Raw genomic sequence first — 24,006 nt, 5'->3', positions numbered from 1 at the left:
AACTTTTGAAAATACAGTACATACTTTTTTAGGATCTGATCAGCAGAACCACCTGATTACCCTCTCAATTATTATCTTCATTACTGCAATTATCTTCATTACTTCATTACTACCTTGCCAAACCTTTGTGTACAGGTGTTATTTAAGCTCGAACTTTCAATCTAGCAAGCCATCGATTTATTATTTACCAGCAAATGTAACTCCTCGTTTCACTGACGGGTCAATAAAGTGGGGGTGGGGGGGGCGGGAGAAAGGATGCAGGTGTAGGGTGAGAGGGGGAACAGGTGACAGAGAGGATGAAGAATGGGGAGTTAGGTGGGAGGGGGAGAGAGCAACACCTCACCAAACGTTGCTATTCACTGTGGGAGGGAGGGGTGTGAGAGAGAGAGAGAGAGAGAGAGATAGAGAGAGAAAGAGAGAGAGATAGAGAGAGAGAGAGAGAGAGAGAGAGAGAGAGATAGAGAGAGAGAGAGAGAGAGAGAGAGAGAGAGAGAGAGAGAGAGAGAGAGAGAGAGAGAGAGGAGGTGGGAGGTGGGAGGAGAGTGCTGCATTTCATGAGGAGGGGGAGCAAGGAGGGGACAGAGTGAGAGAAAAGGGTGGGGGAGAAGAGGAAAAAAAAACCAGACAGGTGAGGGAAGGAGGTGGGGTGAGCAAAGAGAATGATATGTGACACTTAATGACCGAACACGGAGAAAAAACACAAAACGTGTCAGAACAGCTGTACACACAACGACACAACATGGTTTGTAAATAATCCGCTGGCACATCTGCAAAAACTTTGATATTCCAATTCCAGAAAATTTGTGGGAAAATGAACCAAAATAAATCACTGAAAACATTGAAGTACCGCTCACGTACGACCTTATGATCCCATCGTGCGTGAACATTGAAAATAAGTATTGCGACCAGATATCATACATAGGTGCAAAGAAAGAGAAGAAGGCATTGATAATTGACGTGTTAATACCGGTAATTTTGGACTAACGATGAAGAAATCAAGAATTTACCAAATACCAAGACCTCAAGAATAAAGTGAAAATATCCTGGAAGCTGAAGAATGCCAAAGTTATAGCAGTGATGATGAAAAACCTCATGAGAATGATGAAGAAGAACCTCACAGAGATATTAAAAACTATCCCTGGGAATATCACTACAAGCAAACTACAGTTGGAATGTCCCTCAGCACAAAACTTTGAAAACAGAAAACTTCACAGCTTGGTCCATGAATCGTGACCCCTTACCAAAATGAAGGTGGATACTTTGAGCCCACCGTGGGAGGACTCCATTCCACGTTCTGGAACTCGCATATGGAGATACCAATCAATGACACACACACACACACACACACACACACACACACACACACACACACACACACACACACACACACACACACACACACACACACACACACACACACACACACACACACACACAGACACACACAGACACACACAGACACACAGACACACACACAGACACACACACAGACACACACACAGACACACACACAGACACACACACAGACACAGACACACACACAGACACACACACAGACACACACACAGACACACACACAGACACACAGAGACACACAGACACAGACACACACACACACGACGGCAGAAACTTTGAGTCCTGGGAGAATTTGTTCCACCTTCTGAAACCCGCATATACAAAAAAAAAACTTCCGCTTGGTCCGTGCATCTTTGGGGTGTTTTGAGTCTTTTTTGTTCTTAGGGTCTTTTGGATCATTGGGGTCTTTGGGTCCTCGGAGTCTTAAGGGTCTTCAACGGTCGAAGGGGTCTCATCAGTCTAAAGCATTGAAATGTACATCCCAATAGTGCATAATTAATAGACATATGTGTGTGAAGTCGGTGCAACTGACGTTCAAGTAATTAATAGACAAAGAGTCAAACAGTTTTCACTGTGAAAGGAACTTTCCAATAGTATGTAATTTATAGACGTTCGTGTTGTCTGCAATAAATGTTCAAACAGGATGTAATTAATAGGCATATTGTCTTCATGGACTGACGGACGGCGTCACAGCTTCTGGACTTCGTGGACGGACCGTGCTTTTCATTTTTATATATACCAACAGAGTACCTGCCTGATGGGCGATCTTGTCACATAGTGTAGAAGATAGTAGAAAAACCATGCAAATGATGATACAAGCATCAAATTTGGCATTTCTGTTCTGCAGGCCTTTGTGATCAAATCTGCCCGATTGGCCATTTGAAAATCCAAATTTTGAAAAATTTGAAGAAAAAAAAAAACTTCAAAAAAATTTGAAGTCACAGCTGGCTGAAATTCTTGAAGCACAGGTGAACATCCCAGACAGAGAACCAAGGGGAGATGCAGTCATCATTGATGGATCAGCACTTATCAATGCCCTACCTCCACGCACTTCAAAGGTATTTGATGACTATGCTAAAGAAGACATCATCCCAAAGGTGGAATCCTATGGTGCCAGGTACGAGAGTGTTTGATGTGTACAAGAAGTCAAGTCTGAAGTCCGAGGTCGAAAAGGGGGCAAGGAATCAGAAGAAGAGTGACAGGAACCAGTAAGACCCCAAGTAACTGGAAAAGCTTTCTTCGAGATGACAGCAACAAGACTGAGCTGTTTCACTTCCTTGCGGAAAAGATGTGTGAAGCACAGACGACAAGCACAGTCATTGTCACAAAAGGAGAAGATGCCATTAGCAACATAAGGAAGTCACTGGATGCTGTGTCTCCATGTTGTCATGAAGAAGCTGACACTCGAATATTTGTACACGCCAGGGATGCAACGACGGATGGTAACAAGTCCATTATCATTAGGCTAATGACACGGACGTACTAGTCATAGCAATATCTGTACTGCCATCCTTACAGGAACTAGGTCTTGAGAACATGTGGATTGCCTTTGGCCAAGGAGCCAAGGCACAATGGATTCCAGTCCATGAGGTAGTTTCTGCAATAGGTTTTGAGAAAGCTCGAAGGATCCCATACTTCCATGCGTTCACTGGATGTGACGTCGTGTCTGCCTTCCGCGGTAAAGGGAAGAAAACTGCATGGCAGACTTGGAACGTCTTTGATGATGTTTCTGAAACATTCACCAATCTCAGCCAGCATCCAACATTGATTCGTGATCTTGACTTTTTTGAATTTTTTTTTTTCTTCAAATTTTTCAAAATTTGGATTTTCAAATGGCCAATCAGGCAGATTTGATTGGAATCCCCTGGAGAACAAATGTGCCAAATTTGATGCTTGTATCATCATTTGCACGATTCCTCTCAAAAATTGCTGTTATCTGCCCCACTAACAACCATGCAGCACGTTCTTCTGATGCATAACTATATTTGGGTGGTGTATAGGCAACTGACAGCTCTGTGTCGGAAAAATATATAACCCAGGTTATGTGCATGAAGCAAAACATACCTACTGCTTCTCATTCAAAACACCTCACTGCATTGGAAAATGTGGGGACAGGAACACTGCACTGTAAATGGTGAAGACTTGTAATACCCTCTCCCACCTGGAGGGGGCGGTACGTGATGCACATTTACATAGAGAATTTGCATCCAAACTGTCCCTTCCTCCCACCCCCAAGACCATTCGCAAAGACAAAAACACCCAAATACATTAATTGTGGGTATACTGATCCTCGGTAGCAAAACTGCAGGAGTAGTAGCTCGACAAACACACAAACACCCGTACGTGAATTGTGGTGATGGTCGTGGGGTTTCCACTGGTGTTACATTTCGGTGCTCTTTAGATAAAATTTTTTTACATTGTATCTGACTATCGTGACTAAATATGAACTATTAATTATATTGCTGTGATGTTCTTTTTTTTTTTTCATCAAAAAGTTTGTTTTCTTGAGTTCTTACAGTTTGACTTTTCTTAAAATACGAGTTATTTATGAAGAAACCGTTGATTTTCGTCCTCATGACGGCGATGTTTGTTTTCTGGTTGTCATGGGAAACGAAGACCGAATTCTGCGCATCATATTCCGGAAATGAATTCAGCACATTCGAATCCTTCGGAAAAGCCTGTTTGACAATTTGTTCTCGAAAATGCCTGGACGAGTAATAAATTCCAATATTTTGTCGTCTGTGGTTGTCTTGAGGAGGTGAAGACTGTCTTAAGGAGGTGAACAGTTGTGCCATCGGTGCGACTACTCATGTGGAATGTTTAAGGACAATTATGACGTCATCTGTCATGTGGTGTGGCATTCATGTTGGAAAAACAGAAAAACTTTGGATCTCCGTATGTCTGAAACCGCACCGAGAAAAAAATTGAAACTTGGCACATCGCAAGTACTCCTGATGTTGAATGAGTTTGATTTTTTTTTAAAATGACGTCATAAGTACGCTCGTTATGATGTCATAATTGCATGTGAAGAACGCCACATCCAATCAGTATGAACATTTTTTGAGTCATCTCGAGTAAAATCGTTCACAGAAAAAAAATTCATTACATCATCAGTCACGTGATTCGGCAGCTTTATTGTTAAAAAAAAAAACCTTCAAAAATCCTCTTCTCTGAAGTGGCTGAACAGATCGAGACAAAACTTTACACGTATGACCACCTGTCCATGAGGAACAAAAGGTTCACACATATGATATCAAAGGTCTCATGGTTGGCAGCCATATTGGATTTACCCTAAAACCTATAAAAATACATCACTCAGAAGAAGTCATGGCAAGGGTCTGCAATCTCTGATTGCTCTTTGTTGTTCAAAAATGTATTGGGCCCAATATGTTCTTGTGGATCATGCATTACGGGCCGGAGGTATGCGCTCTCCTGAGTGCCCTTCTAGTTTGGAAAAAATAACAGGATTGGAGTTAGATTTCTAACACTCGAAGTAAACGGAGGCAAGTTAAAGAAAATAAGTCAGCAAGCCAAAAGAGAGTGTGAGAAGGACATGGCTAAGAATATTAAGCATAATCATAGGGTATTCTTTAGGTATATCAGGGGAAAAGAACAGGTTAGGTCGTTAGGACAAGTGTGGGCCCAGTGAGGAAAGTGAGATGTCAGGCTTATTAAACAAGTATTTTGCTTCAACGTTCACACAAGAACAGTCAGGAGAATTGCCAATAGCTGAGAGTATCTAGGTGGGTGATTGTGTGCATGTGTATGGAGTGCTGTTGGTGGGGGTCTCATCAAGGGGTGTTGCGTGGTTGATGATGTGTGTTTTTTACCCAAGCCCATGCCCCTTCCCCTGGCAGAAATAAATTGAAATTAAAAATTTGAATTTTTTTTCAAAAAGTACAAAAAAAAAATACAAAAAACACTTCGTTAACAAAGAAAAAACATTTTGCATTTTCTTGTTTTGATCTTGTGTTGATAAATTAGTGTGATGTTGATGTGGCACAGGCATGATGGGTGGAAAGGGCGGAAAGTGTGCGAGGGTAGAGAAATCAAGGGGTCCCTTTCCTATGGCATTGTTGATAGTGGCGTAGATATAACCATTATAGGTGGTACCCTCTTCCGCAAGATAGCCTTAGTGGCAAGACTCAAGAAAAGAGATTTGAAAAAGCCAGATAAAATATCTCGCAACTATGATCAGCATTCCTTGGCATTGGATGGACTACAGACCTCAACATCACCTTTGGTGGCAAAACGATGCGTGCCCCAATATACATTAAGACTGATTCACACGAGCAGCTGCAATTGTCTGAAGGAGTGTGTTGACAATTGGGGATTCTTTCCTATCACTCTTCAGTTGAAGTATGGAGGGGAGGGTGCAAGCAGCCAAAGTCTGCACCGGGGCCATCTGGTGAAGTTGAGGGAGCAAGTAATCAGCCACATTCAACTAACCATACCAAAGATTTCAGTAAATCTTGATTTCAGTAAATGTTGTTCAGTCATTGTGTCTTCTGCTGGCTAAGAGTGCAATGGTCCAGATAAAGGAAGACAGACAGCTGGCAGCCAAGAGCACCCAGAAGGCTCAAACGAAGCACAAGCAGCAATACGATCGAGGAGCAACCAAGCTTGACTGCAGACTGGGGGATTGGGTGTTTCTTCGGTTCCCACAATAATAATGTGCATGACAGAAGAAACTCCCGAGACCCTGGCATGGTCCATACAGGACAATTAGTAAGTAAGACCCAGACGTTGGAGTTGTGAAAGTGCACTACCCTCAACATGGGGGGATGCACGTGCACCAGTCAAGAGTTTGCGCATGCCTCCTAATTTTCCCACTGGCTACTATCGGTATGGCAGCAAGAGAAAGGGGCAAGAAGAACCCGCTTGGTGATGAGCGAGGAGGAGTGACTGGAGGGGGAGGAAGGAAGGAATGAGAAAGGAGGAAGAGAAAAGGAGGAAAAGCATCGTGAGAGAGAACCTTGGAGCTTGGACTTGTCTTGTCTTGTAGTTTGCCTTGAATAATCCCTGTACTAAGCTTCACAATGAATTTTACAATTCTGAGATTTTGATCATGAGATGGGTGGAAGGAATTTTTGTTGATCATGCTGTAGGAATGGGAGGAGGGTTGATGGACACTAAAGTGAGACCTATTTGCAAAAAAATTACCATGTGAAGAAGAACACGTGGGGTACTCATGTGATTTTACTGATTGCCCTTCCCGTATATCACAGGCTAAGTGTTGGGGTAGCTTTGCTCATGCTCTTTGCGGGTTTGACACTACTTGGGGCAAGATACTGCTGCTTCCGCACAAGGCCTGCCATTCAGCCGAACCCCTGCACCATCACTGTCATTGATATTATAGATGGTGAGTGACTCGACTCCTTCAGTCCATTCAACATTGATTATGCTGAAGTCTTTCCTTTCACTAAATTAGAATTGCATACTCCTCAATCAGATCTTTAAAAATAATTTATAGACGAAAGGGTGTCTTGTATTATGATATTATAGTGCAGTCGACTCTTTCAGAATATTGTTTTGAGAAGACTAATAGAATAACAATATATATATTTTTTAAACGATTTCATTGTTCATGAAGGAGCTTGTACACTTATTACAAGTGATACAAGGTTGTAACCCTGCGAGGCCATGGATGGTGGAGCAGTTGTCCCAACTTGGGTGTGTTGTGGTTATGGAATAAGGAGGTTACAATAATTTATTTATTTTTTTCTTCATTTTAATTATGATATAATTGGCACCGATTCTTTTTCTTCATTTTGGTATTTTGGAGACAGTGCTCAATATGTATGTATATGTATATATTGTTGTGGATTTTCACCCGTTCGGCGTGCGGGCGACCACCTTAAGCTAAATTGCGGCCGCGCGCGTCCACCGAACGAGCAATCTAGTCACAGCTTTTCGGATCAACGCCGAAACCCAGCTACGGGTGTTGTTAACCACACCATAAGCCAGCCAACTCTTCTGTCCGCGCTACAGGGTCAATCACCGAATTGTCGATATACCTAATTATTCGCGCAGACAGAAATGCCAGGGATTTACACCTCAACGGAGCCTGCACGAAAACGACCCACTTTAAGCAGCTCGTTCCGTTTGCGATTGCCGAGCGGTTTTATATCGCCAAGCCCCGTTGGACCAGATGTACGTTTTATCGGCTATTAATCAGCCAGCTACTTATTCTGAACGTAATTATGGCAGTCAATGGCAGGAAAGGACGCAACGAGCAGGTGACATTTCAACAATGGGGACATTTAATTTTACACATAAGCGATGCAATGAATGGGGATAAGGGACAAGACACGAGTAAAAACCTACAGCCGATATCTATTTATTACGTACATGCACTTGCAACAATTCTACTTACGGACAAGGCGCCACAGACTTTCATGCAAAAACCCCAGAAAAGAAAGATAGAACTGGGCTCATAAGCCTATAATGTTCCTCGGAGCTGGGATGACCGAAGGAGCTCCGCAAGGCCATGCAGGTTACCTTTGTCGCCCTTGAGGCGACTCGATAGGTCTTTTTATCGGCGACCCTCCGTATGTCTTATGTGTCAAAGCAGCAGCCGTTGTAAAGGCGGCTTGGTTGGTCCAGGGCCTAGCAGCGCGGCCTGGTCGATAGGGCCTGGCCGACGACGCTTCAGAGGAGCGAACGGGCCTTGCTCTTTTAGAGTTGATGCTCTTTAAGAGCCCGCTCACTCCTCAGCGTCGCTCGGACCGTCACGTAGCTTGCTGGCGACTTCTCTCCGGCTGGCGACTTCGCTGCTGACTCCAACGGCCAACAACGACCAAAAACTTGGTGACTTGGCTGGCTCCGATGACAACTGAACTCCACTCCTCCGATCAACAACCACCGTTTGGACTCACCAACTTGACTGCCTCCACCGACCATCTCTCTCTCTCTCTCTCTCTCTCTCTCTCTCTCTCTCTCTCTCTCTCTCTCTCTCTCTCTCTCTCTCTCTCTCTCTCTCTCTCTCTCTCTCTCTCTCTCTCTCTCTCTCTCTCTCTCTCTCTCTCTCTCTCTCTCTCTCTCTCTCTCTCTCTCTCTCTCTCTCTCTCTCTCTACGTTCCAACGCGGCCCTTTTATTGGGTCTGGGGCGTCCGCCCCTCCCTTCTCGGCGCGCGAGGGAAAAAATCCTAGGAGTGATGGAGTTGTTTTTCTTTGGAGCATACTTTGTGTAACTGTCACTTTTGTTTACCCGTTCTGAGGGACCTGCCCCAACCGTCAATCCTGTTTTCGTCCCAGAATATCGAGGCGGGAGTTGTTGAGTTGTTCTTTTTGTTTGTAGAGATGCCGTGGTTGTAAACCTTGTGGCGTTGTGGTGGAGATGGCGTGGTTGTGGAGTTTGTTGGCATTTTGGTGGAGGTGGTGTGGTTGTAGAGATGTTTTTGTTGGGGAGGTTGTTGCTGGTGAAAAGATGGCAGTGTTGTGGAGGTACTGGCAGTTGTGGAGAAGGTGGTGAGGAGATGTTTGTTTAAAATAGAGATAGAAAAGAATAACACTACCTCAAGATTCACAGCCCGGCACACAAATAATTTCCGTTATACATCGGAGGGGAAATCTAACCTGGACACACACTTATTGAAATAACTGATCTTAGGGGAACCTGAATGGTGTTCTGTGAATTTCCACAACCGTAACACTACCCCCTCCCCTTTTTACAGACTCGTCCTGAGTCATCAAATTTTTGTGTGCTTTCATATGTAAGTTCTCCCCTAGTACGATTTACCTTCGGATCCCTGAGTGCAACATTTGGTATATCCGTGTCCCAAAAGTAAATAACCTACGGGCTGTGTAACTAACTAAACAAACTCACTCGTACAGACGACTTAACTACAATTGCCGGCACTACGACAAACATGCCGGGGGAGCAAAACTCATTTCCAATTTTTACCTTAACTTATAAATTTTACACTAAACCATTGCCCAGGACTGATGGACTCTGTGGGGGAAAAAGGGCATGGCAAATGTTATTCAGTATTTTAGGGTGAGCGCTCCACAGCTGAAGGTCAGATGTCTTCGGGGCCTGTTCAAAAGGCCCCATTGTCTGTCACAGAACCTTTTTCATGTCTTCAGCTGCTGGAGGCAACTCACCCCAACCCAGCATGCCATATGCCATCCCACAGGCCATTTTTGAAGCAGGGAGCCAGGCTGCCCAAATGCAGTCTCTGGCTCATGTAACAAATGCAGGTATGAACAAAGAAGGTAGCCGGCTGCCCAATGCAGTCCCATGCTTCCCCCTTGAAATGAGCGCAATTGAGCAGTGAACACAAACGGTGCATGGGCTGCACCAATGCAGTCCCCGTGTGCGGCTGCCTGCAGGGCAGTCCCTGCAAAACACTGGATGGGCACTGACGCAAGCAAGCACAAGAATGAGCGGATGGATGGATGCAAAACACGCTGCATGGGCTGCTCAATGCAGTCCCATGGTGTAGCTGCCTGTTGGGCAGTCTTTGCAAAACACACTGGACCTGGTGTACATGGTCTTCGATGGACACTGGGGCAAATGCAAACAAGGGCTAGCAGGCATGGAGTCAAGGCAGAGGCAGGCAGACAAGGCATGGCAAGGTCGGAACAGGACGCTGTAGCACAAACAGGCTGGCATACGAAGCTGGCCGGTCTCTTGTCTCGTTCCATGAGGTTTATGGAGGGAGTGCGGTGGTGCCGGCCTGTCTGAAGGCGGGCTCGGACCTACCCTACCGTCTCCCTCCCAACCTATCGCCTTTGCCTGTCTCTGTCCATACCCACTCCCTTTGTTTGACTTACCCACTATCTGACTTTACTCTGACCCCGGGGTCCCTTGGGTGGGAATCACTCCTCCCCCCAATCACTCATCGCACCATGCATACCACATTCGCTCCATACACTCAGGCCCGCTGGCCCTCACTCACTCAACATGTTTCCTTACTCAACGCGCATCACATCGCTGAACACTGCCATTCTTCTTCACTGGACTCCCTCATCTAACTCGTGTTCCCTCGTCATCCCTTATTCTCATGCACGTTTCTTTTAATCTCCGTAGCTAAGCTACGTCCTCACTCCACACTTCCAGTCTGTCTGTGTCTCCAAAATCCCTTTTTCCATATTCTAAATCTAAACTGAAATTCCCACTAACTAATCATTCCACGGGCTCCATGAGGAACAACCTATGTCCCCAGGAAGCCGGTCTAACTAAACTAACCCTTCCCGCTAGCTAGTGCTTCCTGTGCCCTAAGCAAGGGGGTCTCCCACCCCTTGCCCAGGGAATCCTGTCTACTCGAAGTGGCGAGGCTTGCTTTTCTCTTTTTTTTTCCTTTGCACACCAGCGCGGCAATTCCCAGCCTGCGCTCCCTTTCCGTGACGTCATGGCAGCTGTTCGCGTTTCGCGTCCCTTCCTCTTGGACGGTAACATCTGGCAGGGATTCCCCTCCTGCCAGATTCCAACCATACGTGCAGCCACGACGTCACTGCGCATCCTAAGCAAGCCTCGCTTTTCGAGGGGTTCCCCACGCGAGCACATGTGCTCTGCTCATCCGTAACCCGCACCGCGGAATCCCCGATGACGTCACTCGGACCCCGGAACAGCGCGATTTCTTGCATAAGCCGGGGCACGCGTAACGCATCGGGGAAGCCGCTTTGCGCGCTCTGCGAACAGAACGCGTGGCGCAGGCTACATGGAGCTTTACACACACGCTCGCCTGGAGAACCCGTCCGATCTAAATTCACTATTCCAGCCTAGCTTCTGTCCGTCCACAGGATTGACTTGTATCCACCGCGTGCGTTTCCGGACCGGATTTCACTCGCGCAGGTGGCGGCCTCGTGCGAAGCACAGCACGGACCCCGCGCGCGCTGCCATGCGAATCCGGCACGGTCCTCGAAACAGCTACGGCTGCTACTCGGCCCTTGTCCCTCGCCTGGCGCCGTCTTCGTCGCAATTTCACGCACACATTCCCGCGTGCCATGATGCTCACACACCTTACCATGACACTCGGACACGCGGTTGCGTGTTCTCGCATACCAACCGCCATCTCCCTCTCATACCGCGATCTCACACACACGGTTCCTCTCACACACGGCCTTTCACACACGCTATGCGCGCGTTTCAACACGCATTTCGCCACTCTCGTAAACACACACCGGGACAATCACACTGGGGATTTGCGCTACCACAAGCGCTCCTGGGGCCTCCATACCCCCCAAGCTCTGCGTGTACCCGTTCACAGCACTCACTCCCCCTAACTCGCACGGAGCGACCGGACCCACCTGGTCGCGATCCGCTTCAAGGGAGCATAGCGTCTCCCTCCGTTCCTGAAGGAAGCTATCCTGCTGCTTGCACCGGGCCACGACACATTCCGCTAGCTCACCCTCATTGTCCCTCGCTAACTCCATGTGTGTGTGTTCGTCTTCAGTTTCATTTAATTCACCCTCTATCTCCCGTGTCTCTGTTATTTCTTTTAATTCCTGCGTCTCCCTTTGTGTCTCTGTTAATTCCGTCACCTCATTCATTACCTCAGTTTCTTCCTGGCTCCATTTTTCTTCCCATTTGAGTCGTTCTTCCTCTCTGAGCCCCCTTAGTTCTTCGTTATCTTTCCGGAGCTTTTCCGTCTCTGTCGACTCCAACTTTGCTCTCTCCTTGAGTTGGTTAAATTCAAATTCATATCGTTTTTGTTTTCTCTCCCACTGTTTCTCATGTTTTTCCTTCTCCAATCTCATAGTTTCCTTCAATTGGCCGATCTCCTTTTTCCTGTTTCATTCGTTGTTCCTTCACCATCTCCGCGTACTTCAACCTTGCTTTCTTTTTTCAGTTGTTCTTGTCTTTCTTTTTTAATTTCTTTCACCCCCTGTCCGACCGTCATTATTTCGCTTGTCACGTCCTTCTTGCCCACCTCCATCGCGGACCACACTCCTTTTACACTCCCTTTCAATTCGTTCACCTCCTCTCGTATCGTGCCGATCTCCTTCGCCATTTTGCCTTTTGCTTCCTCCAATTCCTTCTTTAATGCCTCTTGCCCTACATGAAGAATCAGCCCCATGTTCTGCGTTTCGCCCCGCAGTGTTCGCATATCGCTCCTGAATGCCTGCATGTTCACATCCATGTCGCCCCTCATCGCTTCCAAATTGCCATTCGTAGCTTGAACCGGTGGGCGGGAGCACTTCCCCCGTGCCGTGCGGCTCGTTGCGCGATTAATAGCAACCCGCTCACGCCTCGTGCCGCGCTGAGGTGTGGCCGCGCCGCCATTTTGCATCTCCGAGTTTGATTGCCGGCAAAGTTCATGCTCAGGCCGCTCCCACTGACCACAATTAGTGGTGGGGTTATAATGATAAAAAGAACCGTCCCGGGCCATGGATTCTACATTAAAAAATATTTCTCCCTGCCCCCGATCGCCTTGAGCTGCCATTTTGCGTATTGGTAATAAAAAATTTCCACGCTCGTAATTTGATGGGAACGGAGGGTCGCTCTACACACCCTTGATCCGGTTCCCATTAATTTAGTTTGGAGGAGGGATCAATCTGTATCCCACTTCCTGACAGTGTTGTGGATTCTCACCACTCCAGCGTGCGGACGACTGCTTTTAGCTAATTGCGGCCGCGCGCCCACCGACTGTGGCAATCCAGTCGCAGCTTTCGGATCAACGCCGAAATCAAGTTATGGGTGTGTTTTTAGCCACACCATAAATCAGCCAACTCTTCTGTCCACGCGTGACAGGGTTGATCGCTGAATTGTCGATTTACCTAATTATTCGCGCAGACAGAAATGCCGGGGATTTACACCTCAACCAGACCCGTACGGACACGAGCCGCTTTAAGCAGCTCGCTCCGTTTGCGATTGCCGAGCGGTTTAGTATCGCCAAGCCCTGTCGGACCAGATGTACATTTTATCGGCTTTTAATCAGCCAGCTATTTATTCCGAACGCGATTATGGCAGGAAAGGATGCAACGAGCAGGTGACATTTCAACAATGGGGACATTTATTTTTACATGTAAGCAATGCAATGAATGGGGATAGGGGACAAGACAAGCCTTGCCGTGCGGCCTGGTCAATCAGGTCCGGCCGACGATGCCTCAGAGGAGCGAACGGGCCTTGCTCTTTTAGAGTTGATGCTCCCTTAAGAGCCCGCTCACTCCTCGGCGTCGTTCGGACCATCCCGGGGCCTGATCACCTTGGACCGTGATGTGGCTGGCTGGCGACTTCTCTCCGGCTTCCTCCACCGACCCACAATTCTGCACGGCACTGCAGGCTTGGCTGGACTCCAGGCTCCAAACTGCCGACTCAACCCAACCCCGACCTCCACTCAACTTCTCTCCAACCTCCACTCCGAACGAACCCAACTCCCGGGATTTCAGCCCGGCCTTTTATTGGTTCGGGGGGTGGTGTTTGGTCTTTCACCTCTGACCCTTCACCCCCGCTGGCTCTGCCCCTTTTGTCATTCTGATCCGATCTTGCCGTCAAACGCGGACGTGGTAGAAATCACCGGCTTTCGCTCCAACGAGGGAGTCCTCGCGTTTGTCGGCGGAGATGCCGTTCGTTTGTGGATGCTGTTGCTGGCAGAAAGATGGCGGCGTTTATGGAGATGAAGGTGAGGAGACATTGTTCGTTGGTTGAGGTTGTTTGTTGGGGAAAAGACGGCAGTGTTTGTGGAGATGATAGCAAGGAGATGTTGGCGGTTGTGGCGAAGGTGGTGAGGAGCTGTTGGCAGTTGTGGCGACGGTGGTGAGGAGATGTTGTTTAAAATAATGATAGGAATGAATAACACTACCTCAGAGGTTCACAGCCCGGCACACGAATAAATCCCGTTAGACATCGGTGAGGAAATCTAATCTGGACATACACTTATCGACATAACTGATCTTCGGGGAACCTGAATGGTGTTCTGTGAATTTCCACAACCGCAACAATATATGTACATATATATATATATATATATATATATATATATATATATATATATATATATATATATATATATATATATATATATATATATATATATATATATATATATATATATATATATATATATATATATATATATATATATATATATGTATATATATATATATATGTATATGTATATATATATATATATATATATATATATGTATATATATATATATATATATGTATATGTATATATATATATATATATATATATATATATATATATATATATATATATATATATATATATATATATATATATATATATATATATCTGCTTCTTCTTCTTCTCCTTTCGGCTCACTCCCGTTAGGGGTCGCCACAGCGGATCACCGTCTCCATTTCGCTCTATCCTCCACATCTTCCATTGACACTCCAACCACCCGCATGTCCGCCCTCACCGTATCCATGAACCTCTCCGTTGGCCTTCCTCTTCTCCTCCTGCCTGGCGGCTCCATCTTCAACATCCTTCTCCCGATATACTCCGCTTCCCTCCTGAGCACATGTCCAAACCATCTCAATCTCGCCTCTCTCACTTTGTCTCCAAACCGTCCTACCTGCGCTGTCCCTCTAATATACTCATTCCTTATCCTGTCCATCCTCGTCACTCCCAACGAGAATCGCAGGCATCTTTAACTCTGCCACCTCCAGCTCCGCTTCCTGTCTTTTTGTTAGTGCCACCGCCTCCAAACCATACAACATAGCTAGTCTCACTACCGTCTTATATACTTTCCCCTTCACTCTTGCAGCTACCCTTCTGTCACAAATCACTCCTGCAACTCTTCTCCACCCACTCCATCCTGCCTGCACTCTCTTTTTCACTTCTCTCCCACACTCTCCGTTACTTTGGACAGTTGATCCCAAGTATTTAAACCAATCCACCTTCCCCACCTCAACTCCTTGCCACCGCACCATACCACCACCCTCCCTCTCATTTACGCACATGTACTCCATCTTACTCCTACTGACTATCCTTCCCCTTCTCTCCAGTGCGTACCTCCACCTCTCAAGGCTCGATTCAGCCTGCTCCCTACTCTCCCTACAGATCATGATGTCATCCGCGAACATCATAGTCCATGGGGACTCCAGTCTGATCTCGTCCGTCAACCTGTCCATCACCATTGCAAATAGGAAAGGGCTCAGAGTCGATCCTTGGTGCAATCCCACTTTTACCTTAAACCGGTCCGTCATTCCTACCACACACCTCACCGCTGTCACACTGTCCTTATACATATCCTGCACGATCCTCACATACTTCTCCACCACTCCCGACTTCCTCATACAATACCACAACTCCTCTCTTGGCACCCTATCATAAGCTTTCTCTAAATCCACAAACACACAATGTAACTCCTTCTGGCCTTCCCTATACTTCTCCATCAACATTCTCAAAGCAAACATCGCATCAGTGGTGCTCTTTCCTGGCATAAACCCATATTGCTGCTCACAGATCGTCACCTCTCCTCTCAACCTTGCTTCCACTACTCTTTCCCACACTTCATGGTGTGGCTTAACAACTTTATCCCTCTGTAATTTCCACAGCTCTGCACATCACCCTTATTCTTGAAAATCGGAACCAGTACACTTAATCTCCACTCCTCCGGCATCCTCTCACTTTCCAAGACTTTATTAAACAATCTGGTTAACAACCCCACTGCCATCTCTCCTAAGCACTTCCATGCCTCCACTGGTATACCATCTGGGCCAACCGCCTTTCCACTTTTCATCTTCTTCATAGCAGTCCTCACTTCATCCTTACTGATCCACCCCACTTCCTGATTCACTATCTCCACCTCTTCCAACCTTCTCTCTCTCATTTTCTTCATTCATCAGCTCCTCAAAGTACTCCATCCACCTTCTCAACACACTCTCCTCGCTCGTCAGCACATTCCCATTTGCGTCCCACTTCTTTTTCGCGAACCCCTTCTTCCTTATACTTTCCTGTACTTCCTCATTCCACCACCAAGTCTCCTTATCTTCCTTCCTCTGTCCAGATGTCACACCAAGTACCTTCCTAGCTATCTCCCTCACAACTTCTGCTGTCGTTGCCCAATCATCCCACCCATCTTTACCACCATCCAACACCTGTCTCACCTCCTCCCTATATATATATATATATATATATATATATACATATATATATATATATATATACATATATATATATATATATATATATATATATATATATATATATATATATATATATATATATATATATATATATATATATATATATATACATATATATATATATATACATATATATATATATATATATATATATATATATATATATATATATATATATATATATATATATATATATATATATATATATATACATATATATATATATATATATATATATATATATACATATATATATATATATATATATATATATATATATATATATATATATATATATATATATATATATATATATATATATATATATATATATATATATATATATATATATATATATATATATATATATATATATATATATATATATATATATATATATATATATATATATATATATATATATATATATATATATATATATATACATATATATATATATATATACATATATATATATACATATATATATATACATATATATATATATATATACACATATATATATATATATATGTATATATATATATGTATATATATATATGTATATATATATATATATGTATATACACTCGACCAATTTTCATTCTGAAAGTTGCATTATAATCAGTGAAGAATAATCTACAGGATTATCATAATCTACGAGAGCTAAGCCTATTTTTTTTGTTTTTTTTTTCTACAACCAGAAGTGAAATGTCCCCAGAGAGTGGACGGACTGGAAAACCACGTATTGCACTTACTGGTGATTCTGATGTGTTAATCCGGGTACTAAATGAACAATACATATTTATTAATTATGTCATTAGTAGTATTATCCAAGTGTATCTCTGTGAACTATTTCAATCTAAACGGTTAGTTTGGACTGTTTCGCGGTTACCTGAACTGAACATTGAGAACCTGTTGTATTACAGAGATGACCGTCACCCCCACACGGGGGTAATTTTTAATTGTCTCTTTCTCACCATTATGATAGCAATATACTACTTCGTGCAATGTAATATTGTCCAAATAATGCTTCAGAGGGTGTTGCAACACAGTCCCTTCCAACACTGCTTTTATACAGACAGAGGGTTTGTAACTGATCAACAAAAGTTGGGACACCTGTAAGAATTGTTTGTATCAACTTTCAAGGCTTAATTTACTTCCATTGCTGCAGAACAGCTGCAGTTGCTAACCCATGACTATGAAAAGGGCCGTTTTTAACAACTCTGAAAGTTACATTATTTTTCAGTTTTTGGTAATCTCAACATTTTTTTTTTAACCTCTGGCAGTTGACCGCTTAGCTTTGTACCATTTCAGGTTATTCACTGGACTTGAATTGCTTAAATTTCAGTAAAACCTGAAACATGGGGGTGTTCTAAAACTTTTGACCGGTAGTGTTTTATTTCAATAATGTTCTGCATTGATTTGTTTAATTTTTGTCTCTAATGTCAAGCACTCTGTGTTCATGATTACTTTCGTTGTAAGTTGACATAAACGCCTCTGAATTTATTCGATCAAACTTATTTGTCTTATTGTTTACTAGCGAGGTACCTGTGCTATGCACGGAAAGGGCTGGACAGCCGCTTCGTGAAGGACTTGGGTAAAAAATGGTGAAACTACAATGCTGAATCCACGAACGTCATCGGTGGAAGCCCTCATATAATATCCTCAATCTGCTTTAAACTCAATCTCTCTATATTTTCATTCAAACAGCATCATTCCAATCACAAATTAATACCATACCATTAATACAACAAAATACAATATTACAAACACTTGCAAAGTAAACGAAGAGAAACGCCATTCTGTTGTTACGTCCAGATCGGGAGCAGCTTCGTACGGATCGAAGCCCAAAATCATAATTGTATCGAGGTATTTATGAAAACTCCCACCCACCATAGGACATCCGCTGGGACAACGTTCCAACACCATAGGACAACGTTCCACAGAAGGTTTGACGGTGCTATCCACAAAACTGAGGGAGTAGTTCATGGTCTGACGGATGGACAGACAGACAGAAACTCCTGCTTTATAATATAGATATGGAGTTACTTCCCCTTAAATTTAATCATTCGCTTTTGCTCACCTAGGAAAAAAATTTGGAGAGTGATCACATACTCGCCTGTATTTTGCTCACCTGATGAGGTCTTTATGCATTATTATGAAAATTGGTTAGCTTTTGTTCTTTTTCAACTCAAATTAATTTGATTTGACCAAGGCAGGTTGCCCCTTCATTGGTTTTCCAACAAATAGATGGCCAGCTTGCATTTTGCTGTCATTGATGGCTGTTTTTTTTCAGCCATTTGTTTCCCGTGACTTCTAATAAAAAACATTTTTTTACAGTCGTCGCTTTATGGAACGTCCTTTGACTATAGGTAATAGGCATAGTCGGAATTTCAAAATGTTGTCGTTACGAAAATTACTTCGGGGTTAATGAGGGGTTAATTATATTCATCAGTCAAACCATAATATACCTGGTGTTGGCTTCATGGTTAGGTTGGCGGGCTTAGGATCCTAGGGTCCTGAGTTCAAATCCCGCTCAGCTGTTGAATTACTACCAGGTGGGGTTAACTTGACCTGTCATCCTTCTGAGGTCGGCAAAATGAGTGCCAGCATGCTGGTATCCTGTGTCGGAGTGGCAACCCATCCAGGATTGTTCCCAATAGCCAAAGAGACTTCTTAGGGAGCACCAACACTCTGCACAGAGTATGGTCCCAATGGATGGATGGATACCATAATGAGTGTTAGGTAAGTGGTTGTAAACCCCAATTCCCATTCCTCAGAATTTGATGTCTTGTTACAGTAGGTTCCCTGTCATCCACACCCTCGGGTCTGTCTCTTCTCCCCATCTTCCATCCGTCTGATCCTAAAGTCACCCCATTGTCTTTTCTTCGCACCTCACCATGGTGTGACTGCATGTTCTCGTTAGAGCCTCTCACACAGGTTTTACAAATGGTGCCTCCAGTTGTGTTACTTTGCTGCTGCAGGAATGCATGCACGAAACTCATGTAGTGGGAAAGGGATGGAGGGAGCAGAGAACTGCCTTTAAAAGGCATCAATGCTCACACGCCCTATGAGTCAGCCTGGGGAACCACACATATGCAGCATTAGTCAGCCTGGGGGACCAGGTGTCAGCCACAGGGAGGACACAGCCCGAAACCCAAAGAGAGCGAGCAGCACAACCATCGACACATCTCTCAGCCACCCTGGGATAGCAGCAAGCCACATAACCAGCTGCGGAGAACTTCACCATAGCCATGGAGAGCCAGGAGAAACCCTTTTCTTCTTTAATTTCTTCTTTCTTTTTTTCTTATTATTTTTCTTCATTTTATTTGCCTCAGTTCTTTTCTATCTTTTCTTGTGAATTGGTAACATGTTTATGGCCTATTGCTGTTTTCTCACATCGAGTTTTCGATCCAGAATAAATCATCACTTCGACAATATTTAGAATTGGTTGTTCTCATCAGTGGGTTGCAGTTATCCCCAGTATCTCACAGTACCAGGACCGATGTACTTGAAAGTGGACTGTGTCTGAAACTTTATGAGAACCTTTTGTTGACCTCAAAAGTAAAAATGAAGTTATAGATAGGGTGTGGGTGTTCATTGCAGACCTAATTTGTAGTTTAATGCATGGTTAGATGTTGACAACATTTGTATTGATACCAAACAAATTTTTGGTTTGTTCTTCTATTTCAGCCAATTATGTTCCTGCCTCTAATACCTCAGCAGCAGCAGATGTGCCACCTCCATATCCATATCCAGCCATTTTGGAGCCTCCTCCATCTTATGACATGGCTCTCACCATGCCATGCCCGACCAACGATGTTCATCGATAGTGTCATTCGTAGGCATGCACTGTGTTTGTTGGAGTGACTGTGACAAACTTGTAATTCCAATAAATCTAAAATTGGATGAATCAAAGATGGATTAAAATTTGGCATTGCTTTTGAGACATCATGTTACTCAGGTATAGGTTGCTGTTATTATGTTTTTGTACCTTCAATTTTTAACCATCAGTAGATACAAACAAATGTGCTTAGTTCAGACAAGCATTCATCTTCATATCCTGAGCAATAGAAAGGAGACCAACAGGAAAAGGAAAAGTGGCTCTTAAGAGAAAGATGTACAAGTCTTGAGCACCATTCTCTTGAGGTTTGAACTCGAGAAACAGTACAGTCTAATTACATTCGATGTTTTTGAGATTAATTGTGATGAAATAATACTTAAAATAGAACACAGAGCGTTTACTGATGCAGAGCCGTGCCAGAGTATATAAGTTACTGTCGATCTGGAACCAACGTGGACTTACTCACTCATTCAATCACTGAAACTGACACACAACAACCATTACAATATATTCTCGTGTTTCTTCTATAATAATAAATGTGCGTGTGTGCCCTCCATAACTCCAAAACCATAAAACCTAGCATCCCAAAACTTTGCGTACACACTAAGGCAACTCCAAGAGAGTGCATGCATGAAAATTGGTTGTTTTGGTAAATATAAACACCCCTTTTGAAGATAATTAACGGCTTACATCCATGAAAGGCTTATCGTTGGTCAGCACAACTTCCCCTCACAGAGGTCTGAGCCGCCATTATGATTTGGCCAACGAAAACTGTCTTGCCTTGGAAACAAGAGATACTCTCACAGACTAATTAAAGTACATAATCAAAATATGATTTCGGATTTGAGAATCGGATCTCATGTACTAAATAAGAGTCAAAATCTGGAGTGAAATTTGAAAATGTTAAGATATTACCGATTCTTATATTGAAGTGTATGAGCATATTAATTTAAAGAAGACTGTCCCACCTCCATATTTACACAAGAACATGAAATTTCCAAAGCATTAAACAACTTTTTATCCTTTTTTGACAATTATATGACGTGAAGAAACGACTAAGGACTGTGCCAAAAGTGTAACTTCATTGAGTTCAACAAAAATAATTTTAAAGCTGGTGAAAGCTCCCCAAGCGCGAGCAGTGAGTGTGGCGACCACGGCTCAGTTCTCCATGGGGAAATCCCCAGTTTGGAAGGCAAAATATATTCGGGGATTAGAATGGGTAAATGTGAGTTCAAGAGAGAATTGAAAAATGTAAGCTGTCTTGCCGAGGTTTGAATCTCAACCCAGCTCTAAACAGTCATCCCGGTGTTTCACAAGCAGTGTGATTAATCAACGTGTATGCCGTCCCTCAGATGGGCATTAAACTTGGCGTCGCATCTGCTGGAATTAGTTGCTGGACATCAAAGATCCCTTCGCGGTGTCCTTCACGAAGAGTGGGGGAGCTATCTCCGGCATCCTGGTTAAATTCCAAATTACTGCTCGAGCATTCATTGTAGAGAAACTATAGTTGGTTACATCAGCAGCACTGCCACTCCTTCAGTCAGTGATGCTACTCGCAGCCTTGTGCCGCACAGGGAAAAAAAAAACAGAAGATGACCAGACCCCTATACATTGTATTTTATTGTAGTAATATTTTAATTAATTTACTCTGAAAAATTTCAACTCAATTTTTTTTTCTGTCAATAACACATTCCCCATTTAATACATTTCAAAGACAATAGCATTTTGAAGTTAGATTGACATCATTTTGATTTAAACAATGTTTTTCGGGAAACATCCATGATGTAAATAGGGAAGTGCCTGTGTGTGTGTGTGTGTGTGTGTGTGTGTGTGTGTGTGTGTGTGTGTGTGTGTGTGTGTGTGTGTGTGTGTGTGTGTGTGTGTGTGTGTGTGTGTGTGTGTGTGTGTGTGTGTGGACATAAAGCATACAGTTCGCTCATCTACTCCCTCAGTTTTATCTCATTCCCTCCCCCACCCCTCACATCCCCTACCTCCCAGAGTGCATAGCGACGTGTGGTGAGGAATCGCTCTCCCCCTTTCCCCTGTTCTGCCCCTTCCTCACTCCCCTCCCACCTTGCTCCACTACCCCCTCCTCTCTGCCCTCCCCCTCTCTCTACCTTCCCCTCTCTCTCTCTCTCTCTCTCTCTCTCTCTCTCTCTCTCTCTCTCTCTCTCTCTCTCTCTCTCTCTCTCTCTCTCCCTCTTACCCCCTCTCTCCCTCACTCCCCCTTCCTTGCTCCCTCCTTTCCTAGCTCCCCCTATCCTCACCCCCCTTCTTGCTCTCCTCTCTCTCTCTCTCTCTCGCTGTCTCTCTCTCTCTCACTGTCTCTCTCTCTCTCTCTCTCTCTCTCTCTCTCTCTCTCTCTCTCTCTCTCCTCTCCTCTCTCTCCTCTCCTCTCCTCTCCTCTCTCTCTCTCTCTCTCTCTCTCTCTCTCTCTCTCTCTCTCTCTCTCTCTCTCTCTCTCTCTCTCTCTCCCCTCACCCTCCTCACTCTCCCTTTCCCCATCCACTACTCTTTTTTCCCCTTTTCTCTCCCCCCTCCTCTCTCTTCCACCCTTTCTCTCCACTCCCCTCTGTCTTTCCCCTCCCCATTCTCTCTCTCTCCCTTACCCCCTCTCTCTTTCTCCCTGCCTTCCTCTCTGTCCCCCCCCACCCTCTCTTGGTATTCCCATCAGCGAAGCGACGGGTGGTATTTGCTCATCAGGAATATGAAAGGCTAATAAATACCAGAATCTATATATATATATATATATATATATATATATATATATATATATATATATATATATATATATATATATATATATATATATATATATATATATATCATGAAAAAGTCATACAGAGTATAAGTTACATATCTGTTTAATCATTATTTTTATTCTTAATTTATATGTGAACTAGCAGGATAACCCTCACACACAGACCTTCCTTTATAAGTAGAGATAAGTATAGCCCTTGACAACAACATGCAGATGCTTAAATGCAGAGTGAAAAGACCACAAAAGAGTTTAAAGAAAAAAAAATTGTCTCTACCTTGGACATAACGCATTGTAAGAGCCAAATTTACGAAAGGCGTTTTAGAGTTAGACGGGTGTAGAATCGCTAATCATGCAATGATCACCCATTCAAAGTTAATGCCAATCTCAGAAGAGTGATTATCTCATGCAGATCAAAACCTAATCACAAGAGTTTGAAAATGGAAACTTATTGACGTCGGCAAGGGCATGTTTACAAATGTGTTTTAGGCTTTGAAAGAAGCATTAGGCAAAAATGCTATAGGTAGAACCACAGTTGTACTCTCATATACTTCCTGGCAGTTTAAGTTAACTTTAGAATCACCATCGAGGTTACGCTATTGTGGTTTATGTTCTGCAGTAAGGATTAAAGGTAACTGAAGTGAATACAGTTCTAATTACAGTAGTCTGCAGAGAATTACTCCTTAATACTAGAGTTAAAACTGTAGTTGGTTTCAGTTCTAATTACAGTAGTCTGCAGAGAATTACTCCTTAACACTGGAGTTAAAACGATAGTTGGTTACTGTTCTAATTACAGTGGTCTGCAGAGAATAACTGTAGTAAAGGAATGTATAAGAATTGCATGGGTTATCAATGGTAGTTTACATGGGAAGGTGAATATAGATGTGTTAGGAGTGATTGAATGAACTCAAGAGGAGGCAGAAGAGGATAGGAAAAAGAGCAGTTCCCTGATGTGCATTGAGCATCTTGGAGGAAAGATGC

The 24,006-nt window shown here is 43.7% G+C and overlaps 1 protein-coding gene across 1 annotated transcript in view; it reads left to right on the top strand.

The window, feature by feature from the left end:
* TMEM52 (transmembrane protein 52) overlaps window positions 1–22,166 on the top strand; it is a 68,652-nt gene extending 46,486 nt beyond the window's left edge. Inside the window, exons 5-6 of the mRNA XM_085897835.1 lie at window positions 6,585–6,718; window positions 20,117–22,166. Of these exons, the coding sequence (XP_085753961.1) occupies window positions 6,585–6,718; window positions 20,117–20,256 (274 nt within the window). The 3' untranslated portion in view covers window positions 20,257–22,166. The remainder of the gene's footprint in view (window positions 1–6,584; window positions 6,719–20,116) is intronic.
* The last annotated feature ends 1,840 nt before the right edge of the window (window positions 22,167–24,006 follow it).

Source organism: Eptatretus burgeri, chromosome 10 (assembly GCF_056783735.1).
Source record: "Eptatretus burgeri isolate ZD-2024b chromosome 10, Ebu_testis_v1, whole genome shotgun sequence".
Classification (NCBI taxonomy): domain Eukaryota; kingdom Metazoa; phylum Chordata; class Myxini; order Myxiniformes; family Myxinidae; genus Eptatretus; species Eptatretus burgeri.
Note: the sequence above shows the minus strand (reverse complement) of the source record. Positions and strands in the feature narration are given on the sequence as shown.